General features: G+C 33.8%; 1 protein-coding gene across 1 annotated transcript in view; it reads right to left on the bottom strand.

The window, feature by feature from the left end:
- Positions 1-24,537, bottom strand: part of RSRC1 (arginine and serine rich coiled-coil 1) — a 449,666-nt gene that overhangs the window by 327,359 nt on the left and 97,770 nt on the right. The window contains exon 6 of the mRNA XM_047752433.1: positions 17,092-17,265. Coding sequence (XP_047608389.1) covers positions 17,092-17,265 — 174 coding nt within the window. The remainder of the gene's footprint in view (positions 1-17,091; positions 17,266-24,537) is intronic.

Below are 24,537 nucleotides of genomic sequence, written 5' to 3'. Positions count from 1 at the left end.
GGGAAAGATGACCAATAAAGACAAAGATAAAATAAGTGTTGGAAATCACCCACAGACAAATATGATATCAAAACCAGTAATCATGGTTAAGAGAAGATGAATACAGAATATGGAAAATTCATCTGAAATTAAGACACCAGCCAGATAAAACAATTGTGTGTGTATGTGTGTATGTGTATGGAAGGTTATATCAAAACCAAAAAATTACAATAGAAAAACCTATAAAAAAATAAAAGCAATCCAAATACAACACTAAAGATGGTTATCAAATAATAAGAGAAGAAAACAAGTAGGAGGAGAAGAAAAGTCTAACAAACCCAAAAGAAGTAAAACTGTCACTGTTTGCAGATGACATATTATACACAGAAAATCCTAAATATGCTATCAGAAAACTACTAGAGCTCATCAATGAATTTGGAAAGTTTCAGGATACAAAATTAATAGACAGGAATTTCTTGCATTCCTATACACTAACAACAAAAGGTCAGAAAGGGAAATTAAGGGAATAATCCCATTTACCATTGCATCAAAATGAATAAAATACCTAGCATAAACATATCTAAAGAGGCAAAAACCTGTACTCCGAAAACTGTAACAAACTGGTGAAAGAAATCAAAGATGACACTAACAGATGGAAAGATATACCATGCTCTTGGATTGGAAGAATCAGTATTGCTGAAATTACTATACTGTCCAAGACAATCTACAGATACAGTACAATCCCTATTCAGTAACCAATGGCATTTTTCATAGAACTAGAACAAAAAAAAATATTAAATCTGTATGGACACACAAAGACCCCAAATAGCCAAAGGAATCTTAAGAAAGAAAAACATATCTAGAGGAGTCAGCCTCCCTGATTTAGACACACTACAAAGCTACAGTCATGAAAACAGTATAGTACTGGCACAAAAACAGAAATACAGATCAGTAGAACAGGATAGAAAGCCCAGAGGTTAAACCCATGCACCTGTGGTCAACTAATCTAAGACAAAGGAGGAAAGAATATACAATGGAGAAAATACAGTCTCATCAATAAGTGGTGCTAGGAAAACTGGACAGCTACATGTAAAAGAATGAAATTAGAACACTCTCTAACATCACACACAATAATAAACTCAAAATGGATTAAAGACCTAAATATAAAAGTAGATACTATAAAATTCTTAGAGGAAAACATAGACATATCATTCTTTGACATAAATTGATGTCTTTTTTGATCCACCCCCTAGAGTAATTAAAATAAAAACAAAAATAAACAAATGGGACCTAATTAAATGTAAAAGCTTTTGCATAATAGCAAAGGAAGTATAAACAAAATGAAAAAACAACCCACAGAATGGGAAAAAAAAAATCTTTGCAAGTGAAGTGACCAACAAGGAATTAATCAAAATACACAAACACCTCATAAAGCTTTGTATCAAAAAAAAAAAAAGCACCCAATTAAGAAATGGTCAGATCAGAATTCCCATTGAGGCTCAGCAGTTAACAAACCTGACCAGCATCCATGAGGATGCGGGTTCAATCCCTGGCCTTGCTCAGTAGGTTAAGGATCCAGTGTTGCTGTGAACTCTGATGTAGGTCACAGACACAGCTCAGATCTGGCATGGCTATGGCAAAGGCCAGTGGCTACAGCTCCAATAGAACCCCTAGCCTGGGAACCTCCATATGCTGTGGGTGCAGTCCTAATAAGAGAAAAAGAAAAAGAAATGGCCAGATCTAAACAGACATTTCTCCAAAGACAGACAGATGGTCAAAAAGAACATGAAAAGATGATCAACATCACTAATTATGCAAATAAAAATGACAATGACTACCTCATACCAATTAGAATGGCCATCATTAAAATGTATACAAACAATAAATGCCAGAGATGGTGTGGAGAAAAGGGAACCATCCTATACTGCAGGTAGGTATGTTAATTCATACACCACTATGGAGAATAGTATGGAGGTTTTGTCAAAAATTAAATGTAGAACTATCACATGATCCAGCGATCCCATTCCTGGGCATATATTTGAAGAAAACCATAATTTGAAAAGATATATGCACCCACATGTTCACTGAAGCACTATTTACAACAGCCAAGACATGGAAGAAACCTAAATGTCCAATGACAAAGGAATGGATAGAGATGATGTGGCACATATACACAATGGAATATTATCCATAAAAAAGAATGAAATAATTCCATTTGCAGCAACATGGATGGATCTAGAGGTTACCATACCAAGTGAAATAAGACAGAGAAAGACATATATTACATGAGATCACTAATATGTGGAATCTAATAAAAATGATACAAAAGAACTTATTTACAAAGCAGAAAGGGACTCAAATGTTTTGAAACCAAATTTGTGGTACAGCCATAAAATACAATACTATTTTGTATAAAGTAACAAACTGATACATGAACAGCCTAATTGTATCTCAAAAGCATTGCACTAAGTGAAAAAAATTTGGCTAGCAAAGTGCAAATGTTAGGGGGAGAGATAAATTAGGAGGTTAGAATTAACATATATACACTATATATAAAAAACAGATAAATAACAGGGATCTACTGAATAGCACAGGAAAATTTACTCAATACTTTTTAATAACCTATATGGATAAAAAATCTGAAAAGAAATAGATATATGCATAACTAATTCACTTAGATGTACACCTGAAAGTAACACAGCATTTTAAGTCAACTATACTCCAAAAAAAATTTTTTTAAACTAAAAAAGGCTAATAAAAGAAATCAAACCATGTTCATGTCAATACTCCCCAAATTGATCTATAAGTTTAATATAATTTCAATCAAAATTATTTTGTACGTATAAAATTGGAAATCCAGACAGAAAATGAAAAGGATAGTAAACCTAAATAAATTTAATGGATAAAAATAAGAATTAGAAGAATAATAAAAATTAATGGAAATAAATACACATACAATACAAAGAATCAACAAAGCCAAAGGTCAGTTGGTTGTAATAACTAATAAAATTGATAAATTCCTAACAAGATTAAGAAAAAAGATAGAAAGCAGAAACAACTGATATTAGGATGGGAAAAGGATTATCACTACATAATTAATAATATGCATAGAAAATACTGATAGATTTTTAAATTTTTTGTCAAAAAAGTTGAAGATTTAGAAGAAATGAATAAATTCCCAGAAAAAAAATTTTAACTTACCGAAACTGACACAAAAAGAAAGAGAAATCGGATTGGTCCTATAACTATTTAAGAAATTAAATCCACGAAAGATAAGTGGTTTCGCTTGTGAATTTGCTTTAGAAATAACACTGAAATTATACAAACTCTTCTACAGAATAGAACAAAAGAATATATTCTCAGACTCTTCAACTGCTAAGTAGATAATAATTTGTGGTACAGCCATAAAACAAAATACTATTTTGCAATATAAAGGAACAAACTGACACATGAACAGCCTAAATGTACCTCAAAAACGTTACACTAAGTGAAAAAAGCCAGTATACAAAAGGCTACATACTGCATGAGTCCATTTAAATGATACTGAAAAAAAGGTAATAAAACTTTTCAGTTTGACCAAGGCTGGAAGCAGTCTAAGGATACTGCACAGGGAATAAGAGGAAACTTTTTACAGTGATGAAAATACTCTGTATTTTGACTGTGATGAGAGTTTCATGTCTGTATAATTTGTCAAAACTCAGAGAACTATACATCTAAGAGCGAATTTTACTGCATGTAAATTATATCTCAATAAATCTTACTTAAAAACCTAATATAGAAATAAAACTATATGAAAAATTCTAGAAAAAGTATCAATAGTAAATATTTTCAACAGATATTGCTTTGTTAGCTTCAAAAGCACACATCTTGTGATAAAATATCAATATAAAATATCGATATAATTCCTCTGGGCGTAAGTTAAGCCATGATTGGTTTTCATATTAACTTTGCAAATTTACTATCATTACCGATTGATGGATGAAGTCTAAAGATCTCAATTAAAGAGTAAATAATCTAATAGTTACCTATCATTTTGAGTGATTATATATGTATTTACACAAAAGCACTATTCTTATTCATCCAGATAGCACTGAATGATGAAAACATTTTTTTTCTATTCTTGTCTTTCATCATTTTTATTGAGTGGATTTAAACGCTAGGCAATCACAATATAATTTTGACCTCTGGCTTATTCAAATACATATTACTTTTCAAAATCTGATACTTAATAGTTTCTTTTTCTAATGTGGAATGCCCTTATCTTTCTCAAGAAAAAGAAGCTAAGACTGCAACATGACAACCAAACTGATTTTCATGATCTACTTCCAGGTGGCCTGTACAGACTGGCATATCCACAGGGGCCAAAGGCTGCCATTTCAAAACCTCCTTTAGGAGTTCAGAAAGAATTAAAACAGCAGCAATCACTGTTGTATTTCACTAACTGCACCTGCTGTGTTAGTGATCATCACATATGTACTGGCATTTACAAAGTGCTCTGTGTCTATACCCACAAAATCCAATCTCTAAGAGTCACCCCACTCTTCCTGTAGTTACATGCAATCTCAGAACACAAGAACCATATCCTTAACACTAAATGAAATGCATTAACACCAATGACACCATCTGGAGTTTTTCTTTTAGTATTGTCTGGCTACACATACTCCATTTACTAGGATATTAAAAACATTTAAATCAGCCACCTTAAAACTGTCCTATAATATCACATAGTATATTTTAAAAGATCATCATTTAAACATCTATTTTCCGATCTTTGCTATCTAAACAAAATAGGTTAAATTTCTGCTTTTCTACTTTTGCTGAATGAGATTTAACTGTACATCAATCATACAATATTATGGTTTATTCTAAACTGCTCTATTCTGGAGATGCCACTCCAATGATCACCAGACTGGGAAGAGAGCCTGTGAGAACTGAATAAACCAGACTTAAAAAAAAATATATTGAACAGATTGCTTCTATTTGGATTAGTATCATACATATCTAGGATACTCAAGGTGTTTTACAATGAGGTATAAATTAGAACTATAGTGAGTAATTATAAGCAACAGCTTAGCTTTTAGGGGAACTGCTTGTTTATTTAGAAAGAAAAGACTTGGCTGGCACTCCAAGTTTATTCCCTCTACATCATTCTATAACAATAGTGCAGAATTTTTAGGTTACAAAGCCATACATAATCTAAAGACAAACACCAAGGCTTCAGTAAAAGATCTCTATGGAACAGTATATTTAAGTCCAGTAGTTTGCCCTGTAACCATGTATTAAATCAACATAGAAGGTGATACCAATTAGGATCTTGAAATAAATTAGACTAGGCAAGAAGAGTCATCCATGAGCACTGGAATTTTAATCAGTATTTAAAATATAAATCCTAGAAGTGACATTCAGTTTTTTAAATGACCAATGCTAAATGCTATTAATTGCAACACGATTGATGACATTTAAAGTACAGAAAAAGATCGTGGAAGTTATGCAGACATTTAAAAAATATAGTCTGGAGACTCTGATGGAAGTGATTTATGTTTATGTGTATGCACATGCACACTTAAACCAGGCAAGGAATAGTAGGGAAAAAGCTGGTTATTTTTCTAATGCCAAAAATTCAATTTTATCATTTTTAAAGCTCAAGAGCTGGATTTTATTACCTAGAAACAACATCTAAAACCATCAATTATTTATACATTCTACAAATATTGGAGTACTTAAATGATCAAAGTAAACACAATATTTAAGATAGATAAAGTATATGTAATCTGGCAACTATAAAATTTTATAATTATAAAGCTCTCTATTCAGATTAGTTGTGGATACAATAGGTGCTAACAAAAGGCTAATATTTAGCATACTCATGAGGGGCAGGGATACTTCATAAAAGAAGTGACCACTAAAGTGAGCCACAGATCACTGGAACTGACATGAGAAATAGAGAAGAAAGAATTTTTAAGACTGAGGAATGTTTCTTTAAAAAGATACAAAAGTAAGAAAAAGAATAATAGTTCAGAAACTGGTAATCCCAAGAATCAATAATTAAATTTGTGTTATTAATAAAAAATAAAATACCATTTGTTGAAATCCCATTACATAGTACTAGCCTTCTTATACACATTGCTTCTAATATTTATAGCTTTTCAACTATTATTATTCCAATTTATAGAAGAAATTTAAGGCTGAAAGAAAAGAACTTTCCCTATCAGGAAAAATTTTTAAACTGTATGAGATGACCAAAAAAGATGACTGGGCGTTTTGTTTGGGGTGCCTTTCCAAGTTATCTCCATCTTTCTGCCTTTCATCATCTGAGATATTTTTAATTTCCACAAGTTATAGATAATTGATAGAAATGCAAATGATTATTTCTCATAGATATGTGAATGAATTTGTCCAATGGAGTTACAACTGATTTCCCTCTCCATGTGGAAAATGTCATTTTGAATCAATTAAACAAGTTCATGTCCTGTATTCCTGGTGACCTACACATATGTCTTCTCTTTGGACTCTCCTCTGAACTGTTTGTAATGTTTTACTGGGTTCTCTCATTAATTAATGAGTTAAATAATAGCTCTGGCATGGGTTTGTGTTTATGATTATGAGTCATGATTTTTATCTTTTTTAAAAAAAAATTATCTTTTATTACAACATTGTAAATCAACTATACTCCAAAATAAAAATTAAATTAAAAAATTTTTAAAAATTATCTTTTAATAGTTCCAAAGTACAATAATTCAGAATTTGAAGGTTTATGTGATTTCTACAGGTTCCATAGACAAAGTTCCTTCCATCACACACAACTCACTACTTCTCTCCTTTTATTCTCGAATGCTAACGCCAACATAATTTTTGTAATACCTCTTACAAGGGGTCTAAGTTTTTTTTATTATAATCCAAGTGATAAAACTTATTAAAATGTGCAGCTTGAGGTAAGCTTCACTCTTACTAATTTTCCACGTAACCATAATTCCTCAGTTTCCTGGGGAATGAAAAAGGAAAATAAAAGTACCTTTTCTCATTGCTCGGCTTTTCACAGCAGACAACTGCAAAAAAGGAATGAACCCACAATTCATGCCATTAAATACTCTAAAAGTCATAATTCAAGTCAAATTCCATTGGGCAAACTCTGGGATAATTAAAATGTACTAACATAATGAATAAGAGAAAGGTGGTGGCCTGGGGGAGAACTTATGAAACCTTGTCTCCTGCTTTTGCTGATTATACTTTTTGTTATGTTGGTTTCCCTTTCTTGATCTCACATTTTTGAAAAATTACAGATTGTTTCTATTGAACAAAACTACTGCCTGGTGACAAATACTCAAACCCACACAATGGAAAGTGAATGGTAAATTTCAATGCAATATAAAATACCCAACAATGTAATGAGCCACTGTTATAGTATTCATACAATTCACAAGGAAATTATAAAATTTTTAATTTAAAAGGGAAGAAAAATCCAGAGCACACACTTTCAAGATGTATTTGTTTACCTGTTTAACAAAACTGACAGTACGAAGCTTCTTTTGTATGTTACAATGACATGTATTAAAGGTATATTTCCTTCGAACCAAACATTTACCCTCCGCCACTGGTGAAAGGCAACAAGATCTCTTTACAAAGTCTCATCTTTTTAAATAAATTTTGCATGAAAACATGTTATCCTGGCACAAAGTTGCCTGCTGTCACATTCGAAGTGTGATAAATGTTTAATGAAAACAACACCACACAGCTTGATGTCAGACAACAGCTATCACACAGCCCTGCTTTGATCCAAACAGACACTTAAAAGGAGTTCTAAGCACACTCTGCACCACAGAACTCTATAACCTATATGCAAATAGGGGCAAATTAGCATAAATGACTTCCTGCTGCATAAAGAAATAAGAGGTAAAGGAAAATATGACAGCCTCTAAGAGTATACAACTGCTGTCACAACTCAAGAGTCCAGCATTCTAGTCTTCTGCCAACACTAGGTAGGAAAAAACCTTGTCAACAGAAATTTATTACATGAAATTCTACAGTTGAAGACTGGAACACTGCCAATGTGAAAGCCATAACTGACACATATAGTATGATTACTACTTGGTATTAAACTTCCTATACATTTTGCTTCTAATACTTACCACTTTTTAATTCTTGATATTCCCATTTTACAGAAGAATAAGTTAAGGCTCAAAGAGAATAACATCCTATAAGGGAAAAAAATGGGGATGACTTAAAATAAGCTATTTTTTTTTCTTTATAGGGCTGCACCTGCGGCATATGGAAGTTCTCAGGCTAGGGGTCGAAATCAAAGCTACAGCTGCCAGCCTACACCACAGCCACGGCAACTTGGTATCCAAAACACGTCTGCAACCTACACCACAGTTCACTGCAATGCCAGATCCTTAATCCACTGAGTGAGGCCAGGGATCAAACCAGCATCCTTATGGATGCTAGTCAGATTCATTTCCGCTGTGCCACAACGGGAACTCCCAAAATAAGTAAAAAATTTGACTTTTGCAATAGAACTTCCCCAGAATATAAACATCTTAGCAGACCTTTTTTTTTTTTTAAGATATACTATTTAGAACGCCTACATGTTCAAAGGTAGCGCTTCCCATGTACAAAAAGTACATATTTTGCCTCTTGATATACTGTGTTTTTAGTCTATAAAGATATTATCTAAAATAGAAGTAATATAACTTCTAATTACACTGCAGAGTCAACCTCTTTTTTTTTTTTTTTTTTTTTTTTTTTTTCCGCTTTTTAGGGCCACACTTGTGGCATAAGAAAGTTCCCAGGCTACGGGTCGAATCAGAGCTGCAGCTGCTGGCCTAGGCCACAGCCACAGCCACAGCAATGGGGGATCCAAGCCACATCTGTGACTACAACACAGTTCACAGCAACGCCAGATCCTAAACCCACTGAGCAAGGCCAGGAATTGACCTACATCCTCATGGATACTAGTGGGGTTCATTACCGCTGAGTCACGACAGGAAAGGTCCCATAGTCAACTTTTCAATGCAAGATTTAATAAATAGGGAACTACAAGACATGGGCTGTAACTGAAGCTGAATTTCACTACTATCCCAGGGCTTCTGTATACATTTTCAAAAAGACTTAAAGAAGACAACTGATTTGGTGGGAATCGCATTTAACAAATCCTATTTAAATATATCCCCCTGCTCTCACTACCCACCAAAAGGTACTGTAAAGGTATTGCTTCAGTTGACAAGTTAAAGATTTGCATGTTCAGAGGGGAAATCTTACCTTTCTCTAAAAGTAAAAAGCTTCAGAAAGTTATATAAAGGGAAAAAGTAAGAAAAGTAGAAACAAGTGTTTGGGCAAAATATTTCAGAAATCCTCATGGGCGCATTTCTGAGAATACTATCCATCTACTGTAAAGCTAATAAGGGGATAATAACAGTGAAAACATTTCATAGCACATTATAAAGGAAAATACACCTAGGAATACTAAATTGGGTTCCTGATGAATCCTAAAGTTACTCAAATTAAGAAAGCATTTTATTAGGCATTGCCTTAAACCATATAACTGCTTTAAACCAAATTTTACTGACTGGTGATTTAAATCATGATTAAAAATAAATTTAAATGAAATCCATCCAAATTCTAGTATTAAGGAAGATTTAAAATCAATAGTACATCTCCAAAGAATACATACAGATGGCCAGTAGGCATATGGGAATATGCTCAACATCACTAATTATTAGAGAAATGCAATTCAAAAATATAATGAGGCACCCCCTCATACCAGTCAGACTAGCCTTCATTACTATAATAAGTGTTGCAGAGGCTGTGGAGAAAAGGGAACCCTCCTACACTGTTGGTAGGAATGTAAACTGGTACAACCACTACGGAAAACAGTATGGAAGTTCCTCAGAATACTTAATATAGAACTACCATATGATCCAGCAATCCCACTCCTGGGCATATATCCGGACATAACTACAATTCAAAAAGATACATGCGCCCATATATTTGTAGCAGCACTATTTACAATAGCCAAGACATGAAAACAACCTAAACATTCATCAGCAGATGAATCGATTAAGAAGATGTGATACATATGTACAAAGAAATAATACTCAGCCCCCCCAAAAAGAACAAAATAATACCAGTTGCAGCAACATGGATGCAACTAGAGATGATCATACTATATTTCTATATTCAATATAACGTGATGGAAGATAATATGAGAAAAAAGAGTTCCTGTTGTGGCTCAGCAGTAACGAACCCAACTAGTATCTATGACAAGGCAGGTGCACTCCCTGGCCTCACTCAGTGGGTTAAGGATCTGGCATTGCCATAAGCTGCAGTATCACAGGCACAGCTTGGATCCCATATTACTATGGCTGTCCAGTAGGCTAGCAGCTACAGCTCCAATACAACCCCTAGCCTGGGAATTTCCATATGCCTCGGTGTAGTCCTAAAAGGACCAGGAATAAAAAAAAAAGAAAAAGGGAGTGTGTGTGTGTGTGTGTGTGCGTGCGCGCATGACTGGGACACTTTGCTGTACAGCAGAAATTGACCCAACATTGTAAATCAACTATACTTTAATGAAAAAAGAAATGAAATCAATAATAGAGTGTCACTGGTGGTATTGATATTTATTCCCAAGTAATTTTTCAAATAAGTCTATAAAAGATGTTCTTTAGAAGTCAATTATACTTCTTGGAGTTTGACTTAAAGTTTCTGAAGAAGGCTCAATAAGATACAAATAAATCCACAAAAGACTCAGAGGGGTATACAATGCTCACAATCATCAAATCAAACCGTAATTATGAGATGCCATGGCAAGTTTTGTATTTCTGATTTTTGACTATCAATAAAAGGTTGCTCAACAAAATGATGTTGTTAAATGTCCAATTTCAACTTCATAACTCTATTATTAATAAAACTTGTTTTCATATTGCAAAGATATGTCCTCGTAAAAGAAATATAATTATCTAATGATATAATAAACATGTGTTTTGCAAATTTGGAGACAAAAATAATAAAAAAATCTGTATCAATGTTTAAAAAATTAATATTCTTAGAAACCAAGTTTTAGAAATGTAAAATGTTAAAAATTAAAATCATTACATCGGAGTTGCCGTCGTGGCTCAGTGGCTAACGAATCCAACTATGAACCATAGGTTGAGGGTTTGATCCCCGGCCTCGCTCAGTGGGTTAAGGATCTGGCATTGCTGTGAGCTGTGCTGTAAGTTGCAGACACGGCTCAGATCCCACATTGCTGTGGCTCTGGCATAGGCCAGAAGCTACAGCTCCAATTCAACCCCTAGCCTGGGAAACTCCATATGCCGCGGGAGCAGCCCAAGAAAATGGCAAAAAGACAAAAAAAAAAATTAAAAAAGAAAAAATAAATTAAATTAAATTAAATCATTACATCTTCTTGATAAAATCTAAGATAAGGCTTGGTCAGTGACTTTCTCATATTAATCTTTCACTCAGTGCCATAAGAAAAGGCATCTTCTAATCCCCACAAACTACTGCTATCCTTCTAGCTTATATTGTCTTCCCTATACATTGTAAGACAAATCCTAATTATAATCATTCAAATGTTCCAGGAATTTCCAGAACTGTATTCAATCGGCTGCTATTTTTAAAAGGTTTTTCAGAATTGTCTACTTTTTTTCTCAAAAGACTAATAAAAAAAAAACTCTTCCTCATTATGAGGCTAATTAAATAATACCTGCTTGAGCATTCCTTTCTCACCTGTTTTAATTTTTCCCAATTTATAAACTACTCCTTTACTGTTGTTGTACTTAACGTTCCATATTTTGTACTTCAGAAATGTATGCTTTATATTCTATCAATATTTACAAATATTGATATTTTCAAACAGGTTTGATAAAAACAAAGATTGTTATGAATTGGACTTCCCCTTGTGCCACAGCAGAAACGAATCTGACTAGGCTGCAGGTTCGATCCCTGGCCTCGCTCAATGGATTAAGGATCCAGTGTCGCTGTGAGCTGTGGCTTAGGTTGCAGACGTGGCTTGGACCTGGCGTTGCTATGGCTGTGGTGCAGGCCAGCAGCTGTAGCTCCAATTAGACCCCTAGCCTGGGAACCTTCATATGCCACAGGTGCGGCCCTAAAAAGCAAAAAAAAAACAAAACAAAACAAAACAAAACAAAACAAAACAAAACAAACTGATTGCTACAAATAGAGAAGCAAAATCACATGGGATATTATTTTCCCTTATGTGAGAAAGCATCTAGGTTATTTAGCACAAGCTAAAATAACTATTATTGGGTCATACTATCACGATTAACTAATTCATAAATCCTAGTTAAATCATTTGTGAATCTTTTTTTCCTTTCTCTATACCTACAATTGTTCTTAAGAAAAATAAAAATTAGAGAGAGCTATTGAGACCATCATAGAAATAAATTTAATTAAGGCCTAGAAATTTTTTGTGGTTTTATTAAATAAAATTAAAAATAATTCTAAAACAGATGAAATGCTGATGTGGGAAAGTAAGGAAGAGAGAGGAAGAAAGGGAGAAATCAAAATTTACTGACAGACTTCTGACCTGATCAGAGATAAATACGGCACAGAAAATTCTTCCCCTTTTCTTTATTTTTAGGAAAGTTTAGGCAATAGCATGTCACTTGATCTCAAAAACTACATATCATCATCAACAATTATGGATTACAAAAGAAGTAAGGATAGTGTACTATTAAGAGTCAAGGTGCTGTTGTCAGTGTACTTGAATTAGTAGCCTGACCACCATTTTTTTATGAGCTCTATGATCACGTCTTCATTTTTATAAATGGGATAATAAAAGCACCTATTTAATTCAGTTATTATGAAAATTAATGAGATAATACATGACAAATGTTTAGCAAAATTTCTGATACTTAGAAAGTATATTTTAAATGTTATATGATTATCATTTTATCCACTGTTAAGTAGAGCATTTTATTCAAACTTCATATAGACCTGATCATAAAATTACTCTACTTGAGACTTCATTGACATCTCATAGCCTTTATATTTATTTATCTTTTTTCTTTTTAGGGCTGCACCTGCAGGCTAGTTCCCAGGCTAGAGGTTGAATCAGAGCCACAGCTGCTGGCCTATGCCACAGCCACAGCAACACAGGATCCAAGCGGCATCTGCAACCTACACTGCAGCTCACAGCAAAACCAGATCCTTAACCAATGAGGGAGGCCAGGGATGAAAACCACATCCTCATGGATCCTAGTCAGGTTCTTAACCCACTGAACCACAATGGGAACTCCAAAGACTTTAGAATTAACTCTAAACTCCTTCACAAAACATTTAAGATACTCTGATAATCACCTCTCATCATTATTCCTCTTCTTCTCTAAACCAATCCTCATTAGACTTCAATTCCCCAAATATGCCACAGCCACCCTGCTTTCCTCCAAGTAGTTCCATATCATGTTCATTTTATATACAATATTCTTTCCCATCTTGTCCTTCCTTCAACTTATAAACATCTCTTCTTCCTAGAGCCTGTCCCTAACATGCTGAATAGTCTATGTCAACTATCGTAATGCTCATGAAAATATCTTGCAGTGAGAATGCATGAAGTCTGAAGGTGAAACCCAAATGAATGCTGAAACTGGCTTGTTGGAAGGATGCATCCATTTTTGTAAATAAACTTTTATTGGAATACAGCCATGCCATTCATTAGTATTACCTATGGCTGCCTTCATGCTAATAGGGCAGAGTGCAGTAGTTGCAACAGAAACATATGGCCCAGAAGACCCGAATTATTTACTATGTAGCTCCTTATGAAAAGTTTGACGCTCCTGGTTTAAGCTCCATCTAGCTAGGTTTTCTTACATATATGTATATATATATATATATATATATACACACACACATACACACACACCCATATATATATAGCCAAAAGTATCCTAATTCATATGAATTAGTTTCTTATTGAAACATTCATGGATTTCACTGTGATTACTTATATATCTTTCCTTCTATATATGCTTATTTTGCCACTTGCATGAAATCTCTAAGTAGTACTGGCCTGCCATTATGTCCCTATTACCTAACATAATAGTTAACAAATAGAAAACATTCAAATATTGTCTGCTTGGTTTTCTGGCTGCATCCAAGCATGTGGAAGCTCCCCCAGGATAGGGATCGAACCTGAGCCACAGCAGTGACAATGAGCCACAGCAGTGACAATGCCAAATCCTTAACCACTAGGCCAGAAAGGAACTCTTTTTATTTTCTTGAGCATTCAAATATTGTTGACTGAACAAGTGACCAAGTGAATGAATAAGCATAACAAATATCCAATAAATATTTATTAATAATTTACATGTGCATTAGGTACCCTTAGTGATACAAAAGAGCATAAGACATATTCTCTGCCTCGAATGGCTTTAAAAATCAGGTTTAGGAAATAAAAATGTAAGCTGTAAAAAATACCTTTATCTAACTATAAGTTATTTCTGGAACAAAGCAGGGTACATCTGTCATATATAAATACTACCACATTAAATGCATATATCAACTCCCCCAAATTCTGATTTTACATCATCCCAAAAGGTATAAATTTGTGTGTCCTCACCCCTAACCAGTAGGGAGGCACGGTGACATAACACCATCCTGTGTATGGTCCACTAAAAACATGGGGATGACTGAATTAGGCTACCCACAGCTTTTTGGCATCAATACTCAAGACACTTCAACTGATACCTCTTGTTTTGACCTTGTTCGTTGCCTTTATTGAGATTTTAAAAAAATAGACAAATACAACATTATTATCTTGTGAACCCGTCACCCAGGAATCTATCCCTTGAACATAATCAACTCTGACTGATGTAAGAATCTAACCTATAAAGCTGTCCCAGACCTTCAAGATTAATGTCACCTTTCCTGAAACCACCTAACCTCCCTTCTTAATGTTCTCATTACCCCTACCTTTAAAATGCCCCACATAATGCCTTATATAATATCAACTTTGTACAAATATGTAAATACTATTCTAAAAAAGTAAAATTTGGGAGTTCCCCTCGTGGCTCAGTGGTAATGAATCCAACTAGTATCCATGAGGACATGGGTTCAATCCCTGGCTTTGCTCACTGGGTTAAGGATCTGGCATCACTATGAGCTGTGGTATAGGTCACAGAAGCAGCTCAGATTCTGTATTGCTGTGGCTGTGATGTAAGCCAGCAGCTATAGCTCCAATTCAACCCCTAGTCTGGGAACTTCCATATGCTGCGGGTACAGCCCTAAAAAGACAAAAAAATAAAAAATAAAATAAAATAGTAAAATTTGGTCAAATAGAAAGCAAATATTTAATGACAGTAAAAATTATAGTCACCTCAAATAGTCATGTAATATCTAAAGTATAAACCAAAAGAGGCAGAAAAGAAAGGAGCAAGGCATTTCCTTGACTGACAATTTATTCATACTTAGTCCATATTTTCCAGTTTCAGAAACCTACTTTTCATTCTCCTGATTTTCTCCCTTTATCAACAGATTTCCCCCATACACTCTGTGATCCTCATTCTATTCTACCAACTCTAGCTAGGTCAGCCTCCCTAGCCTTAAAGCCAGATATCCAAACCTATCTACTCTCTTACAAGATTCAACAATCCTTAAAACTACCAAGACAGAACACAGAATTCTGCAGGACGACAACTGCTCAATGTGCATTAATGGTTGTGGGGTGCCAGGGGAAAGAATGTAATAATGTTACACTCTTACAAAATCCACCACACACTTAACATTTTAAAGAATATGTAAAAGCCAATAACCCAGGCAGTTTTATATATCACTGTAAATGTAGATAAAAATAAACACATAGACAACTGTGAAAAAGAGAAGGATGAGAAGGATTCCATTGCCTTCTAAAAACTTAATGTTTCATGGAATCAAGATCTCAAGGAACCATATCCAAGATCTTGGTAAGCTCTTCAATTTAACACTGAAAAGTGATATACTAAAGATAAACACTTTTGTATTGAGTATTAAGGTGAACATATACAGGGTGTTGAAGGACTAACAAAAGAAGATAAATTCCTAGGTGTTAATATTTCATAGAATAAAAGACATCAATGTCAGTTTTGAATAAAACAAACAAGAAGCTATAATTTAAAGTTACTAAACAAAATTTTGTTTCATTTTAACATCTTATAATTAAACAAACTGTAATGAGTGGACTTCAACCTCCAAATGGACAGAGCTAGAATAACTTTCAACATTATCGATTCCCCCAAAAAAGAAATTCTGGGTCTCATATTCATAGATACTCAGACACTCACACCAACACACACATATACCTTTTTTTTTCAATGTTATGGCAATTACTTAATGCTTTGTAGGGTCTTCTTGAAACTGTACTTTTAACCAAGACAATTTATATATCATTCCTTCTAAATTCATTCCTATGTCTATCCAGCTTCAACATATACCTTAATACTGACCAAGTCTTCATTCTGTATTGAAAGAGGTCTAGCTAGTAGTAAATCACGTGGCTCCCTCTCCTTGTTCCATCTTTATCCCTTCCCTTAAGCAAACAGACATCTTTGATCACAAGGAGGCTCCTTTTTTTTTTTTTTTTTTTTTAAAACAGTTGAACCTGTGGCATGTGGAAGTTTCCAAGCTAGCAGTCAAATCAGAGCTGCCGCTGCCTTCCTATGTCAGATCCAAGTCACCTCTGCAACCTACATCATAGGTCACGGCAAGGCCGGATCCATCAACCCACTGAGCAAGGCCAGGGGTTGAACCCACATCCTCATGGATACTAGTTGAATTCTTAACCTGCTGAGCCACAATGGGAACTCCTGGAGCCTCCATACTTTAAATTAAGTATTCATGATAAAGGGAATGGAACTTTCCTAACAAATTATGTAAATTTTCCTTAACTGACATACTAAGTTTTGACAGTGCTATTTCTAAGATTTGTTACATAAGCATTAAATGAAAACAGGAACAGAATGGAAATATAGCAAAAATTTGACATAATGATTTTGATTTATGTTCTTTCCTTATTATATTCTCCTCTTTTTTCCATCCAAGAAAAAGCTCAGAGGATGAAAATTTAGTTTGAATACTGCTATGGAATCACTGAGTCATCACTGCTTTAGATTTGCTTCAACTTACCCACGTTTGATGTTGTGTAATTCCTTGTCCTTGCCTTTATCCTTCTCCTTTTCTCTTTTCTCCTTATCTCTGCCTTTCCGTCGTTCTCTATCCCGAGACCTGCTACGTGTTCTTCTGTGACTGGACCTTTCACTGCTTCGACTATGGGAACGTGGACGAGGTCTTGACCGAGATCTACAGTAAGAAGATTTCATTAAATAGGTTTAAGGAATACTGTGTATTATGAAATAAAAATATCCTTTAAAATTATCTGAAAGGAAAAGATTTTTTTTTTTTGGTCTTTTTTGCCTTTTTAGGGCCGCACCTGTGGCATATGGAGGTTCCCAGTCTAGGGGTCCAATCGGAGCCACAGTTGCCAGCCTACACCACAGCCACAGCAATGTCATATCTGAGCAGCATCTGCAACCTACACCACAGCTCACAGTAATGCCAGATCCTTAACCCACTGAGTGAGGCCAGGGATCAAACCTGCAAACCTCAAACCTCATGGTTCCTAGTTGGATTCGTTTCCGCTGTGCCACGATGAGAACTCCAAGAAAAAGATTTAGTTTTAGTTAAAGATTCAGTTAAATAACTGAGTGAAGCAAGCATCTAAAGATGATTCTTTATGAATAAGTACACTGTTAAAATAATATATGAGGGAAATATATGTTGTCAACTTTGCAGGAAATTAAGCTTTAGTCAAAAAAAAGTGTTTGGTCAAAAAGTCTTAAAGTTCAAATCAAATCTTCATTACTCAATCTCAAGATAATATAACAAATCTAAATATATCTCATTTAATCTTCAAGGATAAGATCTTCCCTATCCCTACAATCTCTGCTTCTATATTCATTCAAACTTGTTTCCTAATCTTACAATAAAACTATTTCTCTACTGTAATCTACTATTCTTTGCATAAAATAAAAAACAGTATTAGATCAGATATATTATGTGCTTTCAAAAAGTAAAGATTTTTATACCCTGCCTTACAGTATTAACAAGACTCTACCAGATTGACATTCCTACAGAAACTATAAAAGCAACTATCTGAGGTCACTGAGTAGTGACTAAAAGAAGGCACGGACCCTTAAAAGGAACAAAACCTTACTATGTAAATAAGTTGTTGATTTATTTAATATAATTTGATGCTACTTGACTGTGAACCAAGAATGATAAGCAATGCCAACATTTGGGGAAAAAAAGAAACCGCAATAAGAAACTGTCCAATTTAACAAGTTCTCTTCTGAGGACAAGCCTAAGTCTGTGCCATGCAGGAGAGTCAAAACTCCACAACAGAGAACTTTGAAATTTCTGGCCTGAAAAATCAGAACAAGACTAGGGGCAACCACTGCAAAAAGAAAATAAAAGAGAAGTCCTGGAAAAGAGTCAGAAGAGGGAGGAAAAAAATTGTAGATGAAACTCTATTCAAATCTCTGGCTGAACCCTGCATCATGAATATAAAGGGCAAACTCCAAATAACTAAAGGCAAAATGGACTAAAATTTCAACTGCCCCCAAAGAGACTGGATTTTTGTAATTTCAATGCAACTAAGTTAATTCCATGCTTTAAAAAAAAAGTAAATCAAAAAAAAACCCCCAATATTCCTCAGGAATATAACAGAATCCAAAGAATTCAAAACATGATATTTACTAGGTCCATGAGAAAATCTAAAATTATAAGATATACAATGAAACATGAAAAATGTGATCAATTCTAGGAAAAAAGATAGTCAACAATGACCAACCCTGATATGAGCCAGATGTTAGAAAGAGCAGGCAAGGATTTTAAAGTATAACTATGCTTATAATGAATATAAGGCTAAAAAATCTTAGAAGAAAAAAATAGAAAATAAAAAATTCTATAACTGTAAAATAGAATATCTGAAATTAACATTACACTAAATGAGATCAGAAGCAAACTGGTAACAACAGAGGAAAAATCTATGTACTTGAAAATAAATAAATTAGAATTATCCAATCCGAAGAGCTAAGAGGAAAAAAAGATTGTTCAAAGCAAAACAGATCCTCTGGGATATGTGAGACAATATTCAAATGTCTAACATGTTTATTTAAACCCAAAAGTAGAGAAAATAAAGAGAAATCAACTTCTTTCTAAGTAGTGGCCAAGATTTCCCCAAATTTAGTGAATGAAAAATGTACAGATTTCAAAAGTTTAGTGAACTCCAAAATAAATATAAAGACCATGACTAGTAATACCATAGTCAAACTCATAAAAGTAAAGAGAAATTCTCAAAGTATTCAGGAAAAAACCTGACACATTACATACAAGACAACAATGGCATGAATTACTACTGGCTTCTCATCAGAAACAATGACGATCAGAAGATAGTGGAATAAAATTCTTACAATGGTGAAAGAAATAAATTAAGTAAATATAAATAGCTATTTCCCTTAATTTAGTTATAATATGCATGGGCTTAAAGTAGAAATTACAAGGTTTTACTCTAGGGTTTATAATGAAACTAGATATAATACATATAATCTCTACAGAATAAACTATGAAGCAGGTAAATGAACCTATATAGTTAGAAGGTTTCTACATTTCATATGAATAGAGAAATACTGCTATAAGTACATGGAAACAGTAAAGGTGTACATGTAATCATTATAGTAGCTCCAAGAAGAAGGAGAGGAAGAGGAGGAGGACGGGGAGGAGGAGGGGAAATGCAAAGAAGCATAACTAAAAACCCAAAGGTGAACTGAAAGGGAATTATTAAAAATATTCATTAATCCAAAAGCAGACTGTAAAGGAAGAAGAAACAAACACAAAGAGTAAATATACAAAATAAATAATAAAATAGTAGACTTAAATCCAAACACACTCAAATAATTAATTTAATTAAAATAAATTAATTAAACAGCAAAGCTCTATCTCCTTTTCTCCATCATTATGATGTGCAGTTGAGTTTGTTCCCACATGTCTTCTCACAAGACTTTCAGTATTAGGCAATACATAGATTCACATGAAAACAAGTAATAAAATCAAGTACAATTCCAAGATGAGACACTAGAGAAAAATCAAACTGGGTCTATACGAAATCACACATGAGATGGCAAAAATACCTATGCTGTATCAAAGTCACTTACATCTTATGGTATCACTCTGAAAGCACCACTACTATTTGTACAGTTGGATGTGTTTTATTGGGAAAATGATATTTCTCTTTGTTTTTATGTTTTTTCACTATGACCCTGGTTCAGTAATAAATATATGAAACCTATTGTCTGAGAGGGGAAAAAAGCCAGAGCTTATATAAATATAAGCTTATTTAGTTTAGCAAATAAACTAAAAAGCAACACACAACTATACACTATCTACAAGATAAGCACCTTAAATACAGACATATATTGAAAGTAAATAGATAAAAATAGATATATCATGTGAACACAAAACAGCTGGAATAAATATGTATTAATATCAAATAAAGTATCACACTAGACACTCAGAAACTAAATAAAACAAAATTTTAAGAAAATGGATATTTTATGATGATCAAAAGGCTGATTCCTAAGTAGAAATCAGACAAAACATGTTTATCGACTACAACAGAATTAAATTAGAATTCAGTGACAATAAAACATCTAGAAAAAAAAATTATAGAAATTAAATAATACATGTTTAAATAATTCATGGGTCAAGTAAGAAATCACAAGAGAAACTAGAAAATATTTCAAACTGAAAAGCAATGAAAATATAGCATATGAGAATTTATGTAATGTAACACAATGTTTAATGGGAAATTTATAGCTTAAATGTTTATATTAGAAATGAATAAAAGTCTAAAATCAATCACCTAAGGTTTGACCTTGAGAAGCTAGACTAAGAAGAGCAAAGTAAACCCAAAGTACGTAGAAGAAAGGAAACATTAAAGAACAAAAATCAATGGAATAGAAAGCGATAGAAAAATTAAAGTCAAAATCTGGTCCCCTGAGAATATCAACAAATTTAGTAAATTCCCTAGCTGGAGTGATGAAGCAAAAAAGAAAAGAGCAGACACAAATTTTAAAAAAGCTTATTATTAAAAAAAAAAGTTTACTATCACATGAATAGTACTGGGTTATCAGACATATACAGGAGTTGAGGAAAATTATATGGGTTTCAGTGGTAGTTAAGTTCTGTCTTTCATCTCTAACTGGTTCATTCAGTGAATAAAGAGCAATATGTATCTTAAGATCACAAACTTTTTAATACGTGATTTTGAGAAGTTACAATATTTATTGATAGACATATCAACATGTTTATTATCGTAATTTACAAAAATTAAATTTTCAGCATTTTCTCTTTAACTACTCCCTCTCTACACATGCTTCTTTCCACATAAAGTTTTGATTTATCAACAATTTTATTGCCCCAAAGACATTATCTATTCATTTCTAATGAAATCTTTCACTATATGTAGATATATAGGAATTTTAACAGATTTTATAATCTCTGAACAATAATCATCAAACTTTGGCATTTTCTGATTAAAGTAATAATAATAATAAAAATGAAGGGGGGTCTTTTTTCTGATAACCTCAGCCATTACGTACACATTATGTGTGTGTGTGTATATAAGATAATTGTTGTATCACCTTAATTTGGTTCCACACTATGATTCAGACAATTAGTTTTCACTAAACTAGTGAAAAATTGAGTAACAAAAGACAAATGAGTTAAATGTTAAACTCTAACAAATCTCTAACAGCTTCTCTTTTGTCAAATTACATTTTAAAGTAGCTCATTTCTTAGTGGTCTACCACTAAGAAAGATACACTGTTTTAGTTTTTGTCTTTTTGCCATTTCTTGAGCCGCTCTCTTGGCATATGGAGGTTCCCAGGCTAGTGGTGGAATCAGAGCCATAGCCACCAGCCTATGCCAGAGCCACAGCAACTTGGGATCCAACCCATGTCTGCAACCTACACCACAGCTCACGGCAACGCTGGATCCTTAACCCACTGAGCAAGGCCAGGGATCAAACCAGCAACTTCATGGTTCCTAGTTGGATTCATTAACCACTGAGCCACGACAGGAACTCCCGAAAGATACACTGTTGAACAAATGTACAATCTGTGTAGATTACAGATAATGTAGATTCTGGTGAAATGATGCTTTTACTGTATCTTAAAACCTAAATGTATATACCTTTTAATATATCCAAAGCAACACAAGTATTAAGTTAAAAAATAAAGGAATTCTCACATAATTGCGCCCTCAAACAAGTTACTTCCTCTCTGGGCATGTGTTTCCTCATCTACAAAATGTTAGTATTCACTATCCTTAAGGGTTATTATAAGGATTAAATAATAGCACCTAACTGAATTGTGAGACAGCAGACAAATGATTCGGGAGGAGACAGACACTGAGAAAGAAGTAACTGTAGGATATGCTAATCTGAATAACTCAGTCAGAGCAAATGAAACGTTTTCTTCATACCATTGCTAATCTAGTAAAGAGAGGTATCCTGATTTTGACAGACCTCTAAAACCTTAAGACTGGCATAAGGATTAACTTAAGTTTCAATCTATTTCTTTTATACAGGAAGATAAATAATAATAATAATTTTCGTTAAAGATTATAATCTTCTCCATAGGAAGCCCTCAGGAGCCAAATACATAATTTTACCAGTTTGCTATTAATAGGAAAATCATATCATCTATCATCCAAGCCTTTGGAAAATAAAAGAGGCTATATTTTAGAGTCCAGAAAGGCACTATAACAGGAGGACAAAAGGCCTAAATTGGTCCTGTCCCAGAGAAACCAGAAAGTAGGATCATTCTATCACCATCATAGCAAAGCTAGATACCACACTTAGAGGGCTTCTATAAATTACTATCTGCCTCACTCTTTCCAGAGCAACTACCTTCCTAATCTCTACTCTTCCCAATTTACCCAATTCTTGAGATAAACTCAATTATTCTCAAACTCATCTCATGGTTTTCCCTAACATAAAGATTCCACTGGAGTTCCCATCGTGGTGCAGGGGTTAACGAATCCAACTAGGAACCATGAGGTTGTGGGTTCAATCCCTGGCCTTGCTCAGTGGGTTAAGGATCCAGCATTGCCATGAGCTGTGGTGTAGGTTGCAGACGCGGCTCGGATCCTGCGTTGCTGTGGCTCTGGCATAGGGCGGCAGCTACAGCTCTGATTAGACCCCTAGCCTGGGAACCTCCATGTGCCACAGGAAGCAGCCCTAGAAAAGGCAAAAAGACAAAAAAAAAAAAAGATTCCACTGTAGTAAACATATGCCTACCATTCTTCAAAAATACCTTGCTCATTTTGACTTCACAGAAGCAACACATGCCATTCTGGAATATTCTTTTATAAATGTTGCCAATGTGGCTTAATGACCTACGATAGCAATAGAAGATCTATAATTTAAGTCACCCATGATGTCAAATTTTTAAAAAGTAAAAAATTTTTAAATATCATGGTATTCAATATAATCTGTCTTTCCCCCCATGTCCTAATATTCATTATTTTAATTCTCATATTGTAGGCCTCTTAACCTTGCTTATAGGCTGTAAGAAGCAAAAAATGACTCTGGAGAGAATAAATGGGGAAAACCAGCAAATCCAAAACACAGTTTTTGTAACAACATTATTAAAGGCTGTTAAAAAGGACCACAAAATCAAACACAGATTTAAAATGAATTAGGCTGCTGACTTCTTAGTTGTCATGAGAATTACTTTACGCAATTCTGAGTAAAACTCATACCCTAGATTATGAACAACCCCATTTATTTTATTAAATAAATTTAATTACATATTTAAAGGATCTCCATCAAGAAGAAAGTATAAAGAAATTTCCTTCCATGACCAAACAAAAAAATCAAAGAAATACACTAAAATTTAAGATGTTATTTTCCCCATTCCTTAAATAAACACCATTCTGATAAATCACTCTAGAAGTCTCTAGAGTACCAAAGACAATATGGAGATATAAGAAAAGAATTGATAAAAAATGTGGCACTCTAGAACACACAATATATAAGCAATAAATGGACAGCAAGATGTCCTATTATACCAGATAAATGCTTTCAATATCTACAGAATAGGAAGAGTTACCATAACATCCCTACATAAAATGAATTACTGCCCTCAAGAACCAATTTATCTTAATTGGCTAATAAGTTCTAAACATATGTGATCAAAACAAATATCCTAATATTTTTATCTTTCAAAAAAATAACCACAATACTTCAAATAGTCTCTTAAGTAGAGTACTTTAAAATAAAGACCACATTTACCACAAAATAAAACTATAATAATTGAAATTATATTTAAAATTTTACATTGAATAAACTAACATGAATTCCATGTCAGGATGACATTTTGAACGTGGATATCTACTTTCACCCCCAACCAAAATCTAACTAAAATCATTAACAAGGAGAATTTTTTAAAAAGACTTACACTCTAGGAAAGAGAGACACTTTTGAAAAGGAAAGTGTCCACTGGTGGCTTG

The sequence above is a fragment of the Phacochoerus africanus genome, chromosome 1 (genome assembly GCF_016906955.1).
Source record: "Phacochoerus africanus isolate WHEZ1 chromosome 1, ROS_Pafr_v1, whole genome shotgun sequence".
In the NCBI taxonomy this organism is placed as follows: Eukaryota; Metazoa; Chordata; class Mammalia; order Artiodactyla; family Suidae; genus Phacochoerus; species Phacochoerus africanus.
The sequence above is the reverse complement of the archived record's forward strand: the minus strand, read 5'-3'. Positions and strand labels throughout refer to the sequence as shown.